At 34.5% G+C, this 21,170-nt stretch overlaps 1 protein-coding gene across 1 annotated transcript in view; it reads left to right on the top strand.

Annotated features, from left to right (window-relative positions):
* Positions 1-1,600: 1,600 nt before the first annotated feature.
* LOC129224135 (trafficking protein particle complex subunit 8-like) overlaps positions 1,601-21,170 on the top strand; it is a 109,031-nt gene continuing 89,461 nt past the window's right edge. Inside the window, exons 1-6 of the mRNA XM_054858550.1 lie at positions 1,601-1,757; positions 5,550-5,750; positions 7,002-7,091; positions 19,667-19,838; positions 20,700-20,874; positions 20,932-20,941. Coding sequence (XP_054714525.1) covers positions 1,601-1,757; positions 5,550-5,750; positions 7,002-7,091; positions 19,667-19,838; positions 20,700-20,874; positions 20,932-20,941 — 805 coding nt within the window. The remainder of the gene's footprint in view (positions 1,758-5,549; positions 5,751-7,001; positions 7,092-19,666; positions 19,839-20,699; positions 20,875-20,931; positions 20,942-21,170) is intronic.

Below are 21,170 nucleotides of genomic sequence, written 5' to 3'. Positions count from 1 at the left end.
TGCCTTTGTAGCCTTTAAGATTTTTTTTTTTTTTTTGAGATGGCAATTTCAATTGTGACTATTTTTACTTACTTGCCTCAAAGTTATTCTAAAAGCCCCGTTGCATACATTTGTAATTGTGAACATGTAACAAACACTATCATGTTTTTTTGACCGTATGAGTGCAGACAGTGATCTTATTTTGTTGAGTCGAAATATATTACTAAATTATCAAACTAATTAATTAAAACAATTATACTAATTTTGTAATTGCATTTCAGTTCAATTTTTGCAAACAACATAATAAACATATAATTTTTAAATGGTATTTCCCCCATTTCATATCTGGAACCCCCTTTGCTTCCGACCATGTCCCTTCCCAAAAAAACATCCTGGCTACGGGCTTGGTGTATGTGTGTGAGCATTGACGCCACCGCGACCAGGAGAAGCGGATTCCGGGGGACAGTGCTCAGGGCCAGCGCCCCTGCAAGCAGAGGCTTGGTTCAAGCTGAAAAGGGAACCACAACGTCAAGGATGGTCAAGTGAGAACAATAAGCAATCGTGATTGCTCAACAAGTACAACATCTATTTATCTTATTGGCAAATAAGTTGAAACTTTTGATTTCTTTAGAAAAAAAAAATCTTGAAGAGAACTAAAATTTGTTTTTGAAACTCTAGTTAATGTAAAATAAGTTTTGACACAATAATTTTACCTGCAATAGTAAGTTCCACTTTCGAAACTTCGAACTTTTTGATGTTTGTTTATTTCATACTGTTGTTATAGAGATAAACAACAAATGCAGTTACAGTGAAATTCAGTTATTCTTCTGTTAATCGCCGATCTGGTTCATTCGAAACATAGGGTGCGTTCGACGAGCACGACTGGTAGCGACCGGTTAGTTGATCACGTGACAGCTGATAATCACGTGCTCCATTCAACCAATCAACTACTTAAAATGGTAACCGGTGCGGTACCGGTTGCTCATAGTTAACCATAACGCCGCGGTTAGTTACTGGGTACTTACCGGTCGACCGGTGAGGTTCGTCGAACGCAAACCATGGAAATTTAATTCTTCAAATTTATCTTATTTGATCAAATTGAAAGTGTTTCTATCTTCTAATGAAAATTTGAAAGTTGTACTCAAGTACTCTGTGCATTCATATTCGGGAAGAAATTAATTTAATAAACATTGCATTGACAGATCATGGAGGAAGTGAAGAAGAAAAATAATTTTATTTGTTTTACATCACAATCGGAAATTATTTTTACTGAAACCGTATTCGATCAAGTCCTTTAAAGTTTACAAAATTTTTAACACCCACTGCGATGTAAATGAATTATAAACTACTGTTTAATGAATCGAAAAATAAAAACGTATTATAGAATGTCCTTTAAGAAGGGATACATCTACAAAATATGCACGACGTAATTGATTAGATGGAATGAGTAAGAAACTGTGTCACGCTTACTATGTTGAGTGAGGAAGTTGTTTTCTGTTCATGTGATACTGATCGTTTTTTAAAAGAATCGAATACGAGAGGAAGGAGATAATCTAAAAGTTATGGTTTAGCTTTTTTGTTAAAAACATAATTCCAAATAAAACCTTTGAAATTGAGCAGCATGGCAACTTGTAAACAAACAGCATACGAGTTAATACAGGATGTGTTTTCACCTTGTGTTGCAGTTTTGTGCAGTAATGATGTGGAGCAAATTTGTGCAAAAAATAATTTGACGTTTGTTGAAATGGTGCAACCTTTTTGTAGGCTCAATACGGAAGGTAAGGGTCATGCATTAGTAAGCTGATCTAAGGTCATGTGAACTGCGATAAAGCGGCCTAAATGTCATTCTTTAAATATTCTTTCAACCTTTTGTTTGTTTAAGAAATAATTTTAAAGCACAAACATTGTACGTGTCACAAAATTGAAGCATATTTTCACTGGAAATTCTTGAGTTTCCGCTAAATGTATTTTATGTAGCTCACAACAAATCGGGAAAACTATTAATTTTTCTTACAATCGGTTTTAAAACTTCGAAATTTATGTTATGTTTATCGTTCAGTGGAAAAATTAGCTCAGTTAGTACTTTTTGTGAAGTTGGGCCGTATATTATTTGGAAAAAAAGATAACCTTCACACATTTTAATGTATGGATGGAAATATTATTTGTGTTCATATATATTTGTCGATGTTTATGGAGTATAGTGTAGAGAGATCAGGAAGTGACAACCACCTCCCCCCTCCCCCTCCGGGCCTTGGGGAAATTAACGTATACATCTGGCAGGGCATGGTTTTCAATCAAGTTTTCAAAAACCTTTTGCCCCCCAAAAAATTCTAAATAACAGGTCTGGTTATGAAGTGTGCATATGTATGCATTATAAGGAAATTAAATTAATAGGTATACTTATTTTAGAACTTGTAATTGAGCTCTATTATGATATATATTTGAAGATATACTAGTTCACTAATAGACTGCACTTAAGCATTAACGTGCATAGATTGTTTTTCAAAACTATACTGAATAATTGTCTTGGTAACTAATGAAACTAATAACAAAAGTAGTAGTCCAAAACAAAAGCAAATTAGATTTTTCTTGGTGCCAAACTTCATAGCACCAACTCGGACTTTAATTGTTGGCATTCATACATTGAAATCCTGCCAGAAACACAGTTAATTATTTGCAAACCAGTGTAGGTAATTGGTTCTAATTTTGAATTCTTGCATGTTGTACGTATTCTTCAACGTTCTGTGAAAATTTTCGTTTGGCTTGGATTCGGGCAGGCACGAACCCAGTGATTTCCAATCTGTGGGGTGTGCCTTTGTAGTGTCTAGAGTTGTTGTGTAAGAAAGTGGGGCAAATAGATGTACCAAAAACTTTGATTAAAAGAAAAAAAAAGTCAAATATACGTCAGGGGACAATAAGAATCAGCAAAATGGCATTAGCTTATTTGGATTTGAGTGTCCACATTAAGAACCTAAATATCTTTCCAATGATCCCATGGTTTGAGAAAGCTTGTTCTCCAAAGCAAACTAACCCATCTCTTAAACATTGTATTAACCAGGCCCAGCTCCTCAGGTAGAAGACCTGTTTACCCTCAAGAGCTGCAGATTTTAGGGATAGAAAATGTCATGATGTTGAAAAAAAAGAAAAATATTATCTGTTTCAGTGCCGCAAGATGCAGTGACAGATCTAGCGGGATCCATGCCACCGCCCTGTCTAAGGGCGGTGGCATGGGGGTAACTGGAGTTAAACCTTTAGAGTTACTTGATTGGAAAATATTCCTATCATTTAACCAGCTTGGCACTATTTGTGCCTTTATGGTACAATGTGCTAACATTATTTTGGGAGAAAATTTTATGGGTTTGAATTTTCGATACTAACATTGATGATTAAGTTCCGGTTTTGTTCTGGAATTGTTATATTTTTTCGTTTGGGAATCCAGTATTGTTTATTAAATGTTATAGCTCTCTACCTCCCTTTTTTTTACTTTCTCCGAATTTTTGGTGAATATGTTGGTGATTATTAATAATATTCATCATGTAGACTTGTTAAAATAAAATTATAAAATTATTTTACTTTAATAAACTATTTTATTCACTGTTTTTATACTTTGAGGTATTTATTTCAAAAACTGTGCCTTTGAAGTGGAGAATAAAATTGAAGATTTTTTTGTGCCAACTTCGCTTTATTTGGAGGCAAATAAATGGATCCTCTTTATTTTCATTAAAACCATTATTTCAAGGCTTTAAAGCAAAATTCTGTTTTCTTTTATGATTCAAATGTTTAAATGCTGAATCGATAATTTAATTTTATATTTGCTTTGACAGTGTCCACAGATATTAATGCTTTATTTATCATAGGCCTCTGAAATGATTTGTAAAACAATTTTACAAAGATAACCTCTTTTATAAGTCGTTTTTGTACCTTTGATGCTTCACTTTGAAAATTAAGATCTCTTTGCATCCGCTATGAGAATTCTATTTCGAATTTTGGATGTTTAGTATGCTTTGTTAAGAGGTAAACAAATAAAATCTCTTTTAATTTTTATTAAAACCTTTACTTTTATAAGTAAGTAGCGGTACCCGCCACAGCGTTGCCTATGGTAAATAAAGAAAGATACATGCAAGCTCATTTTCGCTTTGATTACTGTTTTCATGAAATTTGAATTTCAAACATGATGTTCTACAATTGCAAGTATAATGTTTAATTATAGTGCAATGTGAAATCTTACTGAACTACAAATGGTATTTGGAAAAGAAAAGATAAAGTTTTAAAAAATGTTAATTAACTCAAATTTGTTTCTGACAAATTGAAATTAAACATATTAAAAATGAGACCTTTCGAAAAGAAACAAAATTAAGGCGATTGGGTTTGTTAACAAAAACGTAGATCACTTGATGAAATTGGTGATAATTAAAGGAGTGTTTAACCTTCTATTTATTTATTATTTGACATGTGGTTGTGTGCAGCAGGAATGCAGCTATGGGCATGGGCCTGTTCAAGGGAGCACAAGGTAGGGCAGCTGCCATCCCATCCATTTAAAATAAAGCCAATAACAAAAAAAAAAAAAAAGTCATTTCAAAAATCTATTGATTGGCGATTGGTGCTTCAATTTTAAAACTTACGCCTTATGGATAAGTTAGGCTCTAGTCTGGTAGCAGAAACTGCTACCAGACTAGAGCCTAACTTATAGATAGGATACGCATCATCGTAAATTCTTGAGGAGGTGTACAGTGCAGACTATTTCAGAATTGAAAGTTTTTTAAAATTACTTTCTGTATGCATCTGTTGATTTTAGAGTGGAAAAATACAGTTTAGAATGAAACAGGAAGAAAAGTTTAAAAAATGAATCAATAAATGAAACAGTGGCGAGACTCTAATTTTGCATTCCTCTAGCATTTGAAGCTGGTTAGCTTCCTGTACAGAGCAAAGAATGGAAATCTCATACTCTATATTACTTTAAAACTTAGCATTTGATTTTTATGCATTCCTGGATGATTTATAATATGCTTCCTTACCCTAAAGACTAAAGAAGAGACTGAAGGGACATGATTCAGTTGTTTAAATTTCTTGAAATGTAAGATGTTACGGGGCTGAAGTTTAGCACTGAAAACAGGGCAAGGGGTCATTGTTTTAAGCTATTCAATCTCAGGCTAACATGGATATTAGGAAAAATTATTATTATAGCAGGGTAGTGGAACCTTGGAACAGCTTACCGGAAGAGGTGGTAATGAGCAAGGGAGTAGATTGTTTTAAGAGGGCCATTGATCTTCACTGGGGATTGTAAATTGACTAGGACCAGTCTAGCTGGGCCCAGAGCCTGTTGCTGGTCCTCACTTTTGTATTTTTAAGTTTTTTACTCTGTGTCAAAGACTGTTCAAAAAATTTCTACCACTAGAATTGGATGCTTAATAACTTTTTTCATGATTTTAAAAATGTCTATTTCTTTTTTGGGAACTCATTCATTGAAATCTGAAAGTTACTCATATTCAGTTGTGTTACTCGTTGCAATACATTTATACAAGAAGGTAATGCATTCACATCAGTATAGAAGGTGTTTTTCTGTATTTCAGTTACCATACGAGACCCCAGCAACATGCCCAGTACCATAAAGAACTTCCGGGTGACCATGAAAGATCTGCGGTCCCAGCCCCACACGCTCTCTGTGGGCAAGAAGATGATGTATGACGCTGTTGCGTCCAACGTCCCTTCCTCCCCTGACGGAATCCTGATGAACACTTTAAGCACTGAAAATTATCACCTCAAATACTGCTGTGAGTATGACTTTAATAGTATTTCCGTGCTTATTTTAAAAACTCGTCACCAAAAAAGCGAAAATGGGAAACAAGGCTGTATCAAAATGCTAAATTTTCTCGAAGTTTATTGAATTCTGAATTGAAATTTCTTCTCATGATCTCCACATTTCTTTCTAAATGTTTCAATGTATTTCATCTCCTTCTAAAAACTCGATTTGAAATTCAACCATGACATCTTGAAAAGTTATAAACACTCTAACTTATATAGGGCATTTCACAGTGTTTTCTCCAAATGTAGAGTCCGCAACTCAACTTTTATTTGCCATGAGTATTTAATTTACTGTTTGATTAGCACAAAGTTTTATTTTGAGTTAGCCCTGCCAGCACATAAACTCAAGATAAATCAATGTGCTAGTCAAACAGTAATTTAAAATAGTTATGGTAAAAAAGTGTTATTTTGTGGACTCTACATTTGGACAAAATACTGTGAAATAGCCCTATATATACATATAGAAAGAAAGGTCATTCTCACAGAAACAGTCATTTTCATATCCTTGTTATAATTTACGAATGATTTATGACTTATATATATTTTTAGGGGTTTAAATATTTTTAATGTTAGAGTTTAACTCGATTATTCTAGAGTTATTTGACAAGGCACTTGAGATATATAAAGCCCTTCCATCTTCTGATCAGGCAAAAGGCCCTGTTATTTTCTGTGATTTGAAGGCTCTTAGCAATATTAAATGGGGACTCTTCAATCACTAAAGAAATCTACTCAAATCTTCATGATATTCAAGAGCTGAAGAAAACCTGTACTCTTCGGCGTATACCTGCACATGTTGATATTGCAGGCAATGAAAATGCAAATGAATTAGCCAAACAAATCCTCAATACTTTTTGTGGTTAACTTTTAGAAACATTTATTTTCATGTAGTTGACGCTGTCTGCTGTAGTTGCTTTCTGCTGTTAAATGAAGCTATCCAAATCAGGATTTTGTATTTACAATTGATTTCTGCAGGGGTGCCCACTTGGGGGGAGGGGGGGGGTCATGGCGCAGACTGCTCCATTGAAATTTTTACGAGAGAGGCGTTTTGAGGGGTATTTTTCTCTTTTTTAGGGGGGCCACAAAATTTAGAGGGGGGCACTCCTGATTTTTGTGTTCATATTTGATTTTATCTTTATTTGATTTAGAATCTTTTTGAAAATTTATGTTATTTTTAAGAGAGTTATTTTTGTTACTAATAAATAATGTGTTTTCATTTGCAGCCTCAACTCCATGGTTTGAAGCTTATAGGGAAGTGTTTTTCCAAGTTACATCTCCCACAGAACACGAATTTGTACATAATTATCTTTCATGTATCCTTTCTATATGGGTGAAGTGTGTGCTTTTACTCTATTCATATCCTCTTATATATAATAGCCGATGATTAAGTAATCCTCATGTTTCAACCATGAAACTCGCGCCACGGCATGATAACTTGATAATATGTTTTGGTAATGTTTAACATGCAGAAAGGCTTTACCGTGATAAGGCTGAACTTGATTCGGTAACTTAACTGTTTTACTGTTAACCTCTTTACTGCGAGAACTTCTTCGCCAAAAAAGGTCATTTTCTGCGTAAACATTTTGAAGAGAAATGTTCACTTCCCAGCAATGCATTTGGTTCCGGGACCTCCTGGGTTGCTACTCCTTTCGTTTTACAAAGGAGCTTCTGCTTGATCAATCTAGCCATTATGGGGATCCAGCGCGCGATGGTTTCTAAAGAGTGGGAGGGAACGCTGTCCCTGAGGTGCAAGGGGTAGTTTGACGATGACAGCTGGAATGTATTCATTTTGGCTTTCTCTTTTCTTAGGTTTGTTCTGAAAAACATTTTGAAATTCTCCTAGCTTCAAAAGGACTTAAGCATTTTACTACGAAATTCCGAAATATTTACTTATGTTCAAACAGACGTTATATATTTTGTAAATGCTAGTCAACTAGTTCAGTTATTGAAATTTGCTGTTCAACTTTTAAAACTGCGCAATTAAATCAATTTAATTTAAAAATTAAAAAAATAACATTTTAAAAAAGAAACAAAAATTGATGGAAGTTGAAATAACTTTCCCTTACCACAAACTTTAACATGAAGTTCTTTATATTCTATGGATAATTAGATTGCTTATTAAAACTGCGAAGCTTAGTATTTGCAACATGATTATACTATGATAAGCAATGTTATTTTTTTACAACTAACGGTTTGTAGTTTTGCTGCATAAATTTTAATATGGTAGTCAAAAGCTGGGGCATTAACTTTCATCACGTATGGCTTGAGTCACACCCATTTACTTGGGTGTGCTAGTGTTTCATTGGTTCCAACCAACTTAAAACCAAAGTTTTCTAGCAATGAAATTCAGACTGAAACATTTATAATTTATCCTGTTCTATATTAATAATTTCAAGCCGGCAAAAAATTCAATAGCAATTGTATTTTTTTTAAACGCTAAACTTGAATGCTTCGTATATGTTATATTGTCATTCGGAACCGACGTCTACAAACTTACAATTGAAGAAGAGTTTGCTTACAAAATGTAACTATAGATGGGGCAAACCTAACCTGGCAGCATTTTGAAGGCTGAGCAGATCCTAATGATAACATCACGACGCTGTCAGGTTAGGTTTACCTCAACTGTAACTGAAATCAAAATCAAATGCAAGATCCGACTAAAATATGGGGAGAGGGGCGTAGATAGACTTTGATGCTCCCCCCCCCCCCGCAAGATTTAAATTTCAACATAGTGCTTATTTTTCTGAACGTACGCCCTCATACTTCTTGCGCCCCCCCCCCGCACCGCGGGGTTGCCATGTGCGCCACTGGATTTAGCCATTGGCTAAATCAAAATCTTAGTCACTTGGGAGCATTTCAAAAACAGGAACCGTAGGCTACGGCCCAGTTTCCAGATTGTAATTCTGACTACGCCAGTGACTGCTATAATACCTAAGCACTAAATTGATTTTTCTTTCAACCTTTTTTGACCCACGGGCCGGCAACATCTTTCTAAAAGAACTCCCGGACCGGTCAGTTTTTTTTCTTGCCTTATTTATTATTATTTTTTTATATGAAAAAAAAAGAAAATGACTCGCAGAACCTGAAAAATCTGCTAAAAATTTAATCTGACCGGAGAATCCCCCCCCCCCCTTTTTTTTTCACCTTTTCTTTTTATTTTTTGTTTTGTTTTGTTTTTTTTTTTTTCTCCAAAAAAAAGGGAAATTTTTGACTTGCAGATTATTGTGGAAAAAGTTAGTGGGCAGTCGAGTTTTTTTGTTTTTTTTTTACTACATATTAGAAATTTGTTGCAAAACATTTTATAGCAAAGGTTGTAGATAGCTAATTGTTGTAACAACTATCCATAAGTAAGTGAGCATTTGAGAAAAATCCGACAATTTTGAAAATTAATCACCAAATTCATGCAAAAACCGTTACATAGGATATTATTAGACTTTTACATTTATTTCTTGTTTTGTTTTTGAATAAAGAATTTTTAATTTGTTTATTTCATAGCTGCGTCACCCGAGCTTCAATCGGTCTACCTCGAAAATAAAAGTTATGTCAAACGATCAGACTAAACAATATTAAAAATCTGCAAATTTCCTGACGAAGCGAGAAAAAGTTACCAAAATAGAAAATTTTTAAATCCCCCAATTATTGAAAAAGCCTCAAAACAAAAGGTAGATTTTTTTTGTTCGTATTCGAGAAAGAAAAACGGCAGCAGATCTCTCTTCTCAATGATTTTCGTCACGCTACTAATTTTTATAAAATCATTGTTCAACAATGACCGTAAGCAGCAACGAATTTCAAATTGAAGGCTTACCTACATTTTAAGATTGAAATTAGTTAAAAACAGTTGTAACTCACGTTCGAATCACCTTGGGACATTGGAACAAATGATGCAGAAAAATCAGTGGTTTCCGTGGATATTTTATTCTAATTTTTGTGAGCATTTTTTTGCCCTCATGTTATAGAAAAACGCCATTTTTGGATCTTATTATTAGAATTCAAACGGGTTTTTTTTTCGCGTTCGAAAACCCCCTTACGTTTTTTCTTGGGTGCTCAAGTACCTCCCTGCCCATCCGACGTAAACTGTGGATTTACATAGGGCGCCATGTACACACACATACGTATATATTGAATGTTTTATTTATATAGATTTTAAATCAAGGACGAGCAAAAACCCCTGAGGACCGGCAAATTTTTCCTCCGGACTAGTACCGGTCCACCTAACCACCAAGAGAGAATCGCTGTTCTAAACTTATAAACAATATAAGCAGGGGAGGGGAGGGCCCCCAAATAAAGATGGTGACTAGCGACTCAAGTATCGTTGTCGGGTCGTGGGAGTACGTATTCTTTCGGCGGAGATGGGGGGGGGGGTGTATTTGGCTAAATTGCCATCTGCGCTGTTTTCTTCATCAGAAGATTCTTGGTCATTAGAATAAATACTATAATCAGAGCTGTCGTTGCTCGAATAATCTGCGTCTGACATTATGAAGCATATAAGTATTCGCTAAGAAAAAAATGTTCTAAATGCATCCAATGTTCAACAAAGAATGAAGGCCTTCTCGTTGTAGATACAACAATGTAGCTACTGTGAAGTGCGCATGCGCAGCCAGTATACACGTTATCAGTCAGACATTGCACCCATGAAAAGCAAGACCAAAGAATTAATCCCCTTTCAAAAAAAAACATGAACTATTGTAGAAGAATCAACGTGGGAATTCGTGCTTGAACGAGCATTAGAATATAGTTTCTGTGATTAGAATTAGTACTCGAAAAAGATCTGGGTTGTGTTAGTATATGTTTAAACTAATGCATATATATTATACGTGTATATATAAGTAAGAGGGGAAAGCATACATTTTTTGTATTTTTATCCTTTCTTCTTTCAAACTATTAAAATTTGTTCTTGTTTCTTAATTTTTCATATTCATGGCTAAACGTCCCAAGTGACGGTGAAAATTTGATCATGATAAAAACTAAATTGCTTGGATGAGAATAAAAGGTGGAGGGGAATAACGAAAAGAGCGTATAAGTGACACAACGTCAAAAAAGCACAAATTACAGATTACTCCAGACACGTGCTTCGGCGTTACAAGGAAACGCCTTTTTCAATGCAAAAAAATGAACTTTCGGATGTCTTTTCCTTTATAAGCTCATTTCTTTTGCGTTGAAAAAGGCGTTCCTTGTAACGCCGAAACACGTGTCTGCAGTAGTCTGCAATCGTGCTTTTTGACGTTGTTATTTCTTATTTTACATTCTAGATTGTTTACTATATGCAGTAGAGCCTTGCATGTCCGAATCTTCGGATACTCCGAATAGATTTTTTTTTTTTTAATTTTATGGAAAGTATTACCGGAAGAGAACTAAATGTGTTAAAGGAAAAAAAAGAAAAAGAATTTTTCAGCACATATTGATTTGAAACACATTGAAAAAAAAACAGAAAAAAAAATGCAATACAGGATTACCTCATTTACCTTTAACTAAAAATATTAAAATAAACTTTACTTGAAATTTACTTTACATTAAAGATGTTTTGAGGTGAAGACACAGGTCGAGTTTTTACTGGTGAAGTGATGATACTTTTGACGAGGAAGAAATACTATTCCTTAGGTCTCATAAACAATGTCTGTTCGTGAAACCTAGAGTCTTTTACTATGTTTCACTGATTTTAGATATTTTTTTCCTATAGCAGAACTATATTTTATTTTTTCAACTTCAGAATGGAAAGTAAGAATATTCTCTGATCAATTTCTTCTAAAACCAGCCATCTTGTGATGAATGTATATTAGAAATAAAAATGGGATTGAATATTTATTTCGTTGAAATGGAAATTTCTTTGCATAGGTATTCGCTGCAATGAGATTTTACTGTACTATTTAATGATTTTTTTTTTTATCATTGATTAAATTTATTATTATTTTATTTATTTATTTATTTATTTATTGACATTTTTTTTGACTTAAAATTTTTTATTCAAATTCACCAGCTGTTAGTGAATCTTGCTATTATAAAACTACACATTCCACAATTAGTACAGTTAAAATAGGGGTCGGACCCAAACATCCAAAAAAAAAAAGCTAAACCTGGTGCAAATTGTTTATTACCCTCCCAATAAGAACAGGTAAAAAGTCCCACCCCATTGTGCGTCGGGTTTTGGAATGGGGGGCATCTAAAAATTGCAGTTTTGAGTATTTTTTCAGAATTTTTAGAATAAATTTAAAGTGAGAATATTATGTTATACTAAATTTAAAAGCATAAAATTAAAGGTATTTGACCCCCAAGAGGGATGACAAAACCCACAAATGCTACAGAGCCCCCCTATCCCCGTAAAGCGAAGCAGTACCCCCGAACCCCCCTCCATACATTTCATATGGAAACATTATTTTATGCTAAGAAAATTGTTAGAAATCAAGTGTGTCCATTTTCCAAGAGCGATGGTGCACCTCCTCTCAAAGCTACAACACCCCCCCCCTCTGCCAAATAAAATAAATCCTCACCCCCCCTCACCTTTTATTTCAAGTAGAAGTATTATTTCATGCAAATCTAAAATGCATAAATCAGGACTGTCCACCCCATAAGAACAGTAGCTCACGTCCCAAAACGAAATTATGTACTAAAATATTATCTCCCCACCCCCACCCCCTCTGATAGTGCACATTTGATTAAATGGCCAGAAAAATAACGCTGAACTGTTTTTTGCTTTCAAATGATTTCTCCTAAGCTTGTAACAAAAAGTCTTCGTTATCAAGATGTTTTTTGGAATCTAGATCCTCAGCAAAATCGTTATTGTTGCAGCTATGTCTAACACAGTTTGTGCATATAATTGAGCACTTCAGTCTACTTTCAGACTTTTCAAACATTCACTATATCCAATGAACCCCTCAGAGCAAGCACAAGATTTGAGACGCAGAAAGTCTTCTAGAGCAGAAGGCTTGGCTGTTGTAATAGGACTTCATTTATATTTCTGTGGTGCTTTCTTTACACTCATCAAAAATGACACTAGCTTTCCCATACTTACAAGTGACCTAGACGCTGCATTGCTGGCATATTCCCTTGAAACTTACATATCATTACCAAAAATATGTTCAAGCGGGTATCTTCCTTCTATTACATATGAGGCAGTGAGAAGCAAAGGGCAAAATTAAAAATTTGGAGATAACCAGTACAAATGGTTGGTGAACCTCTCCTATATCTTGGGGCAAGAAATGGTCCTAGTAGACCTGGTAGTTACTTCTATACAGCATGATTTAGAAAAAAAAATCAATGAAAGTCTACCTAGGATCTTATCTTTAAACGCGTTTTTTTTCAAAACTTGAAAATGTCCATTTACATCCCTTTTGCTTCTCATTGCCTCATATATGACACCAGCTGTTCGTTCTGTGATGGTGGATGAACCTTTTGCTTCAGATAAAAACACTTTAACGATACAGGATTTCTTTCCTTCTGAAACCAGATTCATCGAATACTGATGGAGGATCAGCGCATAACTCGTACCAGAAGTTTTTAGCAATTTGTTATTCCATCTTTACTGTTCATACCATTCGGTGTAAAAGATGGTTTGGGCTTACACATCTTTACAGATAGTAACTACTCTCGTAACAGAAGCTAAAGACATAACTGTGCTTACCTAATTTACAAAGAAATGCCACAAAATTGTTTGACTTCAATATGATTTGATGTTACTACCCGAACGTTAAAGGTCTTATCGCAACTCACCTTATCATCAGCGAGCAACACCCATACCAACTTGAGAGGGAAGAAACTTCTGGGGCTTTAGAAACGGATTGAGATTTCCAAACTGGGAGACAAAAAGGTGTAAATATTTAGCATTCTATTGATGTATTGCTCATTGCTCTCATCAAGACTTGTTCTATCGTTGAATCACTACAGGTTCTAGACCACCTGAATTTGTCACTGCGTTAGAACGATGGATTGCTGATGTTTGATGTGATCAAATTTTTTTTATCTCATAATGTACTCAAAAGTTTCAGATAGAGTTGCAAGTATATGTCCGCATGTTTAGCATAATTCACATAACCAGCTGCGTAAAAGAGAGGTAGCTTGGTGTTTGCAAATGAGAACCCCCACCGACTTAGAGGGTGCAGAATTGCAGCATTGCCCGTCTCACTATTGGAAATTCCGGTTTGTCCCACCCTTACGGTGATGGCAAAAGATTGTAGAGAAGTTGAAGTAAGTTAATCAAGAAGAAGTAGGGAAACTTTGGTCAATTTGGACTTTTTTTATGCTGCACAGGAATTTTTTTTCCAGCGCTCTAAACAGTTTAATAACTCCAGTCACAAATAATTTGGTTACTGAGCTCGCTTAGATCTTTTAGAATTATCATTCTGACATTACCATATCATTGTGAGGCATTTTGTACTTCGGAAAAGTTTAAGTCAGGGAAATTTTTTCGTGAACTTCACTGCAAATGTGCACTCACTGTGATTTTGGAATGTAAATTCAGGGTCCCCCCCCCTCAAAGCGATGGCGCACCCCTTAAGTGTGACGGAGTACCCATCAAGAATAAAAGTCCTCAATAAAGAAAGAAATACCCCTTGAAAAAACTGCCTTAAAAATTCCAATGACGCAAAACTGCTCCCATGGACACCCCCCCCCCCCGCATTCCCCCCCGCCTGTACACCCCGGTTAATTAGAATTTTTTTTATGTGAGAGTTTATTGTTTTACTATTATAGAGTGGTTTCTGCGAGGTTTCAGAATTTTTTTTAAGTAATAGAAATTATTTTTATTTAAATAGAGGATTATTTCGTCTCCCCCCCCCCCTTCCCCCCAAAACCCGACGCGCAAAGTGCTGGGACTTTTTACCCCTTCTTGCTGGAAGGGTAAGAAGTAATTTGCAACAGGTTTCACTTTTTTTTTTTGGATGTTTGGGTTTGGCCATTTTTTGGCCTAATTTTACTGTACTAAATTGTGTTTGTGGAAAAGAAAGGAGGGCTAATGGAATGCACTGATACGACAGCGAACCTGTTTCCGCATTCATATCTCTCTTGGGAGTGTCTGAAGTCTTTTATTCGCATCGCATTCTAAGCCTTTCTGAATAGATATCTTTTTGGGGTGCAAACAGCTCACACACACGTGTTGTATTTTCAACCTTGTCACTCTATAATAGTAAAAGTGACGCAATGTGATAACTGCTACTTTTTAAATCTTATTTTTTTTTAAAAAAGGAAAAACAGGAAGAACATATTGATTAGAAGGAAAACTACTAGCCTCAACTTGGGGTTTGGGACCACAAAAAGCAACAGCATAAATAAAGGTGGTTTTGAACGATTTTACGTAACAATTTGCATTATGTTTACCATAGAAATTCAAATATTTCAGGGGGCAACATCCCTTCCCTTTCGTTCTCCTAAACTAAATCATTGCAGATTGATACATTTAATTGATTCACGTTATGCCGCGATTTTTTTGCACTACGTTTAGTTTACACAAACTAAAACGCTACACAAGTTTAGATTCAGCTGACTCTTTGTAATAAAATAAAAACGTCCAACTAGATTCTCTCTCTATTTACATATATTTGTAATCGCCTAGTATGGGGGACAACTGCCCCCCTTTTCTTTCAAAAGAAAAGGTTCCTATTATTTTATAAAAATTAAAAAATGTAGCATCGAATTGAAAGAAGTACCATATGACCATTAGTCCCAATATTTGAGGTCTTGCACCGGACGTTTTGAGAAAAGGTCTGTTAATCAATAATAACGTTAAAATTAAATTTTAGAAAAAGTCACCTGTACAGGCACCGCCTACCCCCCCCCCCCCCCTCCCCTCATGTGTCTCCAACTTTTTTGTGCACCAGCTGCTTATGTTCTCTCTAATTATTTCTTTATCTCTCGCACTCTTGCAAGAAAAGTGACACAACTCAAAATTTGGGAAAAAACGTACTAGATATTTATTTTAAATCTAAATTTAGTGCTCTTTTTTTGCCAACAAAACTCGCACAATACTTCTGGCATATGTCGAATTTCTCGGGTAGAGAAAGAATTTCCGATCCCGCAATGCGATATAATTTCAAGTCGTCAGGATGCATCCCACCCCTCCTTGGAGCTCTGAAACATTTAACTGAGACACCCTGCATATATAATAATGCATCATGTTTCTCTGCAGTTTTTTCAGTTCGAGCTTTACCAGGTGTATGAAAAGCGTTTCGCAATTTCATCTTAAAATATTTAATATTTTCCTTTGAAAACATTTGTATAAAAGGTGCAATACGTAATATTTTTCTATTTTAAATAAAAACTTGAAGCACTTGGTGATTAATAAGTTTAGCATCGTTTAAAACAGCACTCATTTGCAAAAAAAAAAAAGGTGCAGATAGAAGGGTTTTGCAGTGAAGAGGAGGATTGCAATGAGAAACTTGTAATATAAGAAGATGTGAGCTTTGGATGTTATAAGGTAATCAGAACATCTAATAAAGTCCATACCTAAGTTAAAAAAATTTTTTGCTATGAAAAAGGTCTTCCTCCCCCCCCCCCTTTTCCCGAAACATGTGACTGGAGTTTTTGGTAAACTTGTGCTGTTTCCAAAAATGTTGATTTTTTCCCCATTTACTTTTTAGTTCAGATATTTATTTATTTCATACTAGGATATTTATTAAGAGCTTGACGGAAAGGCATTCTGTAGAGAAAAGAAAAGCGCAAAACAGATATCCGTATAACAAGTTAGAATTTTATCTTGAGAGGGGTTTGTCGTAACAGTTCGTAAATAAATATATTTCAGAAGTCTTGAATTGCAAATATCAGTCCAAGTTCAGGATTAATTTTAAGTGATAAGTATTGTAGATTACCTCGAATGTTTAGGGGAGTGCTCTGAACACATTGAATTTGCTCTAAAAACTTTTCATACTTCCTCTTCAAGAGTTGATAAAGCATAAGAGTTTCGTGATAGTATTACATACTTCATAAAAAATAATTTAATTAATGGAAAAGTATGCATTTTATACCAATAAGCTCGTACCTTTTTGCTTTGAAAAACGGGCTTGTAACTCCAAAACAGATGTCAGCATTTTTTTTTGGGGGGGGGGGGGGGGACATTGCATTTTTTTAAAACCAAAATGATGCTTTTATTTCATTATTTTAAACCGCTTGTAAACATGATCTTTTTTTTGCAAATATTAAAAATATAATTTTACGGAACTGTGTTGTGTAACAAGAAAATTTTCCTCTCAATTCTGGATTTAACGCAAAAAATCGAAAAGATTTAATAATAAAAAAATAAGATACATAACATAACCCACATTATTAGATTAAGTTCATATTCCATCGGACAATAGTGTCACTTAGAGTTCCTAGGGACGCTATTGTCATGAACTTTCATTTTATAAGAGAGATTAAATTTATGATATTTTTGAAAAAGTATCATTGACAGGTTATTTATATTTGAACAGATTAATAAAGATTTTATGCTGGCACGCTAGTTATACTTTTATATTTATTTCAGACTAAGATTTCTAATTCAGATCTTTTTGTATTTGATAATTAATTATAATGAAAACTTCATTTTCAGCATTTTGCGAGAATATTAATTTTTAGTACCTAATTTCAATCTAAAAATGCACAATTTCTGAGTACACATCCATTTCAAGCAGCGTTAGGATGAACTTACTCATAGCTCTCGAACACGTGCGCCTGTCCAGTGAGCGGAAATAAATTAGATCGACAACTGACTCTCCACCTACTCGCGGCTGCTCCTTTTTCGGAATTTATCTTAAGACACCTGCGGTTAGTTGCTTCGAGTACTGCTGGAAAGTCCACTGCCCCTACTCAAGGGGCTCGGGCTACACAGTTAAAGGCACATAAACCTCACCCCGAGCTCAGCTCGGGCTACGCAGTTAAGAGGTTAAGACTCATTTCAGGGGAATGAAAAAATGGTCAACAATGAACACTACCTACCAGAGTTTAGCGTTAATCCACTGGAGTTAGGGTTACAACTTCTACTATCAAAATATCACCAAACAGGCAATGACTTTGTTTAAATGTAGAAGCAGTTTTCACCTGTCATACTTTTACGGGCGGCTTTCTAGTTTATTAAGTGAAGCACGATCTTCTTCTTGAAAAAAAAAAAACTGTGTACCGTAGAACTCCGAATATCCTAATTGCTGATGACAGGGCCGTAACCAGACTTTTGTTACGGAATGTGTTTTACCAAACACATTTCTTGAAATATTTATATGGTCTACCAAATTTGGTTTCATGTGTATTCTATTGATATTTGTTACAATATATTATCTAAATGGAGGAAGGGAATGTGCTTACAAAATGCCGTATTGTTACATAATAAATGAATTTCTCAATAACTACCATAAACACACAATGAGTTTGTTCAAATTTTCAGTCACACTAATTTCATTTCACACATAAAATTGAAATAATAATAATTATAACAAAGATATTGTTTTTGTCTTAAAAATATAAATAAATAAAATAAATAAATAATGAAAAGCATTTCTTTGGATGCGAAATTTCGAAGGGGATTTGAACCCTGTAAACCACTCCCTTGCATACAGCCCTGGCTGATGATTGAAAACACTTTCGGAAATAAAATAAGATGGAAATTTACAGCGATTTTCAAAACAATGATTCTGTCTACACAGGCAAACCCTCCGCAAAACTAGTCAAACAGTTTACTTTGGCCAAGATATTCAGCAAGCAATAACTTTTATTTTAAGTATGGTATATGCATATTGTAATAATATACAGCACTTCTAAGTGTGTGATACGTAAAAGTGTTGCCTTTACAATTTATTAATTAAAACCTCTTTTTCTTTGAAAATAGTTTTTTCCATTCGTTTTTCAACAGGCGACATTCACGCAGTAATTAATTAAAGTAACCCTCAATTTTTGGGAAAAAAATTAATTATTTGAATTTTTGTCTATCCAAAGGTGATAGCCATTGATAATCTCAATTGATTTAAACTAATAGAGCTCTGCATGTTGCAAAAAGTCTTTTTTTTTTTCCTACTTAGCTATATCCACACATTTTAAAGTCACTGAATGCATAAAACATTTTATGATGAGCGAATTATGCACTAAACTGATGAGGTTAATGGTCAAAGCACTTTTCAATGTTAGTAAAACAAACTTTCTCCGACACCAATATCTAGTGAACTCTAATGAGTAGCAAATAAAATTTTCTAACTCCTTTTTATTAAAATAATAAGATTTTTTTTTTTTGAAATTTCTGATAGAATGTTTAATATTGTCAACTTTACCTGTTGCCGTAAGTGACTTTTGATTGAAAAATTCTATTTGATCGAGTTTAGGATGAGACTTTTGTGTATGAACTACTGCAATTTATTAACTATTAACTAGCATAATAAAATAAAATGGAAAAAAAAAACATTTTTCCCGACGGTCTTCCTTGGTGTTATAGACAAAACATTCATCTCAACATTGCAAAAAATTGCTACAGGCATGACCTGTGGTAAAAGATCATGGAGGAGGGCAGGGGTTAAGGTAGATAAAAAAGCGCCTTTGATTAGCCATAGCTTAGAATAGTTCCTTCTTAGTTGCCCACTGAAATGGACTCAATTCTTTTAAACAAAACCATTATTTTTTTTTATCTAAGTTCTTCACAATTTTGTTCTGAGCTTTGGAACTGGAAAAAGAATCTCCATTCAGTTATTTTCTGGTGTGGTTAGTTCTTTTTCATCAAGAGGCAGAGTGCAGCACCCCATCAAAAACTGCCTGTGAGAAACACTACTATGGCTTTAATAATATAAACAAGGAAGGAGATTGGAACACCTGTATTGTCTTCATGTTCAACCGTACTGCTAAATTTTACATTATATTTTCAATTTGCTTTGCTTGTGGGAATACAAATCATTTATTTTGTTTCATTTACTGTTTTCATTTAAACATGAGAAACCTTAGCTTGAAATAGGTGTGTTTGTTGTGTCTTCTTCTCACCAAGATCCTCTGAGCCAGATTAACGAGCTCTCTCAGCAGTTAGTACAGCACCAGCAGAACAGCCTCCACAACTCCAAGTGGTTTTTCTCATTCATCTTCACTTACTACCTTCTTTTACATGATGTGTCATCCGAAGATCTGGGAAAGTAAGTTCTGATTGACTTGCACTAGCATCAACTCCATGGGGCTTAAGCCTCCCTCCTCCCCCCCCCCCCCCCCCCAATAATTTGTGTTTGTGAGTGTCACTTTTAAGAGGGAATGACAAGTGCTTTTGCTTGAGGAGTACTTATGGGAAGACAAATTTCTTTTTGCCTAACAAGTCATTGATAAATGACATTTGAAAATTTTGCAGGCCTTTGTGAAACTAAATATTAATTCAAAGTCTCTATTTAATATACTAAAAGATGTTCTTGTCCGTCTAGATTACATACTCCTTTAGACTCCCGAAGACGTTTAGTTAGACCCGAAGACGTTAGACTAGACCCAAATGACTGCTTCCCCCCCCCATGCAATCTTTGACGATTGCATATCTATGTTCATAATTTTAATGTATTTGCCTAAAAAATTTCAATGTGTAGATTTTCAGTTGCATGAGTCTTCTTTAAAAAATATTTTAATTTAAATATTCAATATTTTAAAGAATATAGAGTAGAGCATCAAAAATCCGCAAAACTAAAATCTGCCAAATTCAAAAATTTGCTCACTTTTTTTATTCATCTGCTTTTTTAGCAGTAGAAGATAAATATCTGGCCTTTTAAAGAAACTATGTCATGTCATTGCACTAAACTGGATTAGTATTTATAATATATACAAACAGGAAAAAAAAATCCTCTAAAGTTCAAAATTAGGGTTTTATGTACATTTTTAGACTTTCTGTACAAACTACACTATTATTCTTGTTATATGCTTTTCTAAATTTGCATAATTATTTTATGCTATAAAGAAACCATGTTTACTCCTTTCAAAGTAATATATAATGTATTTATTGCTGTGAAATTTCCCTTTAGAGCTGAAGCAGTGTATCAGAGCATGAAAAGTTCATATGGTTCCTCATCTTGCCACCTGTTGCAGATAAATTCTGCCACTCCATCTGCTCAGAATGCCAACAGTTCTGATGATAATAATGCTACCATTATGCCGGATCCCTGGAGCCAGTTCCTCTTAAAGTTCAATGTACAAAATGTAAGATTTAGAGCTTTTTAAGCTTTCTTTTCAGGTATTGCTTCTTTTCTGTTCTAGGAACTTTCTGGTTTTTATGTATTCCCAAGGCTTTATAAGAAATAATTGCTATGCAAAGAGCTTTTATTTTTTCTGCAAGTGTATAATTTGACTAAAAATATTTAAACATATAAAGGCATGATTAAGTCATTAAATGACTTATTCCTGTGTGATATCAATTAATTTTGCTGCGGACTAAAGCAAATTTTATTTATATTTAGTGTTTATTGTACACAGATTTTTAACTATAATTTTCAACA

Source organism: Uloborus diversus, chromosome 6 (assembly GCF_026930045.1).
Source record: "Uloborus diversus isolate 005 chromosome 6, Udiv.v.3.1, whole genome shotgun sequence".
Taxonomy (NCBI): Eukaryota; Metazoa; Arthropoda; class Arachnida; order Araneae; family Uloboridae; genus Uloborus; species Uloborus diversus.
This window is presented reverse-complemented; position numbering and strand designations above follow the sequence as displayed.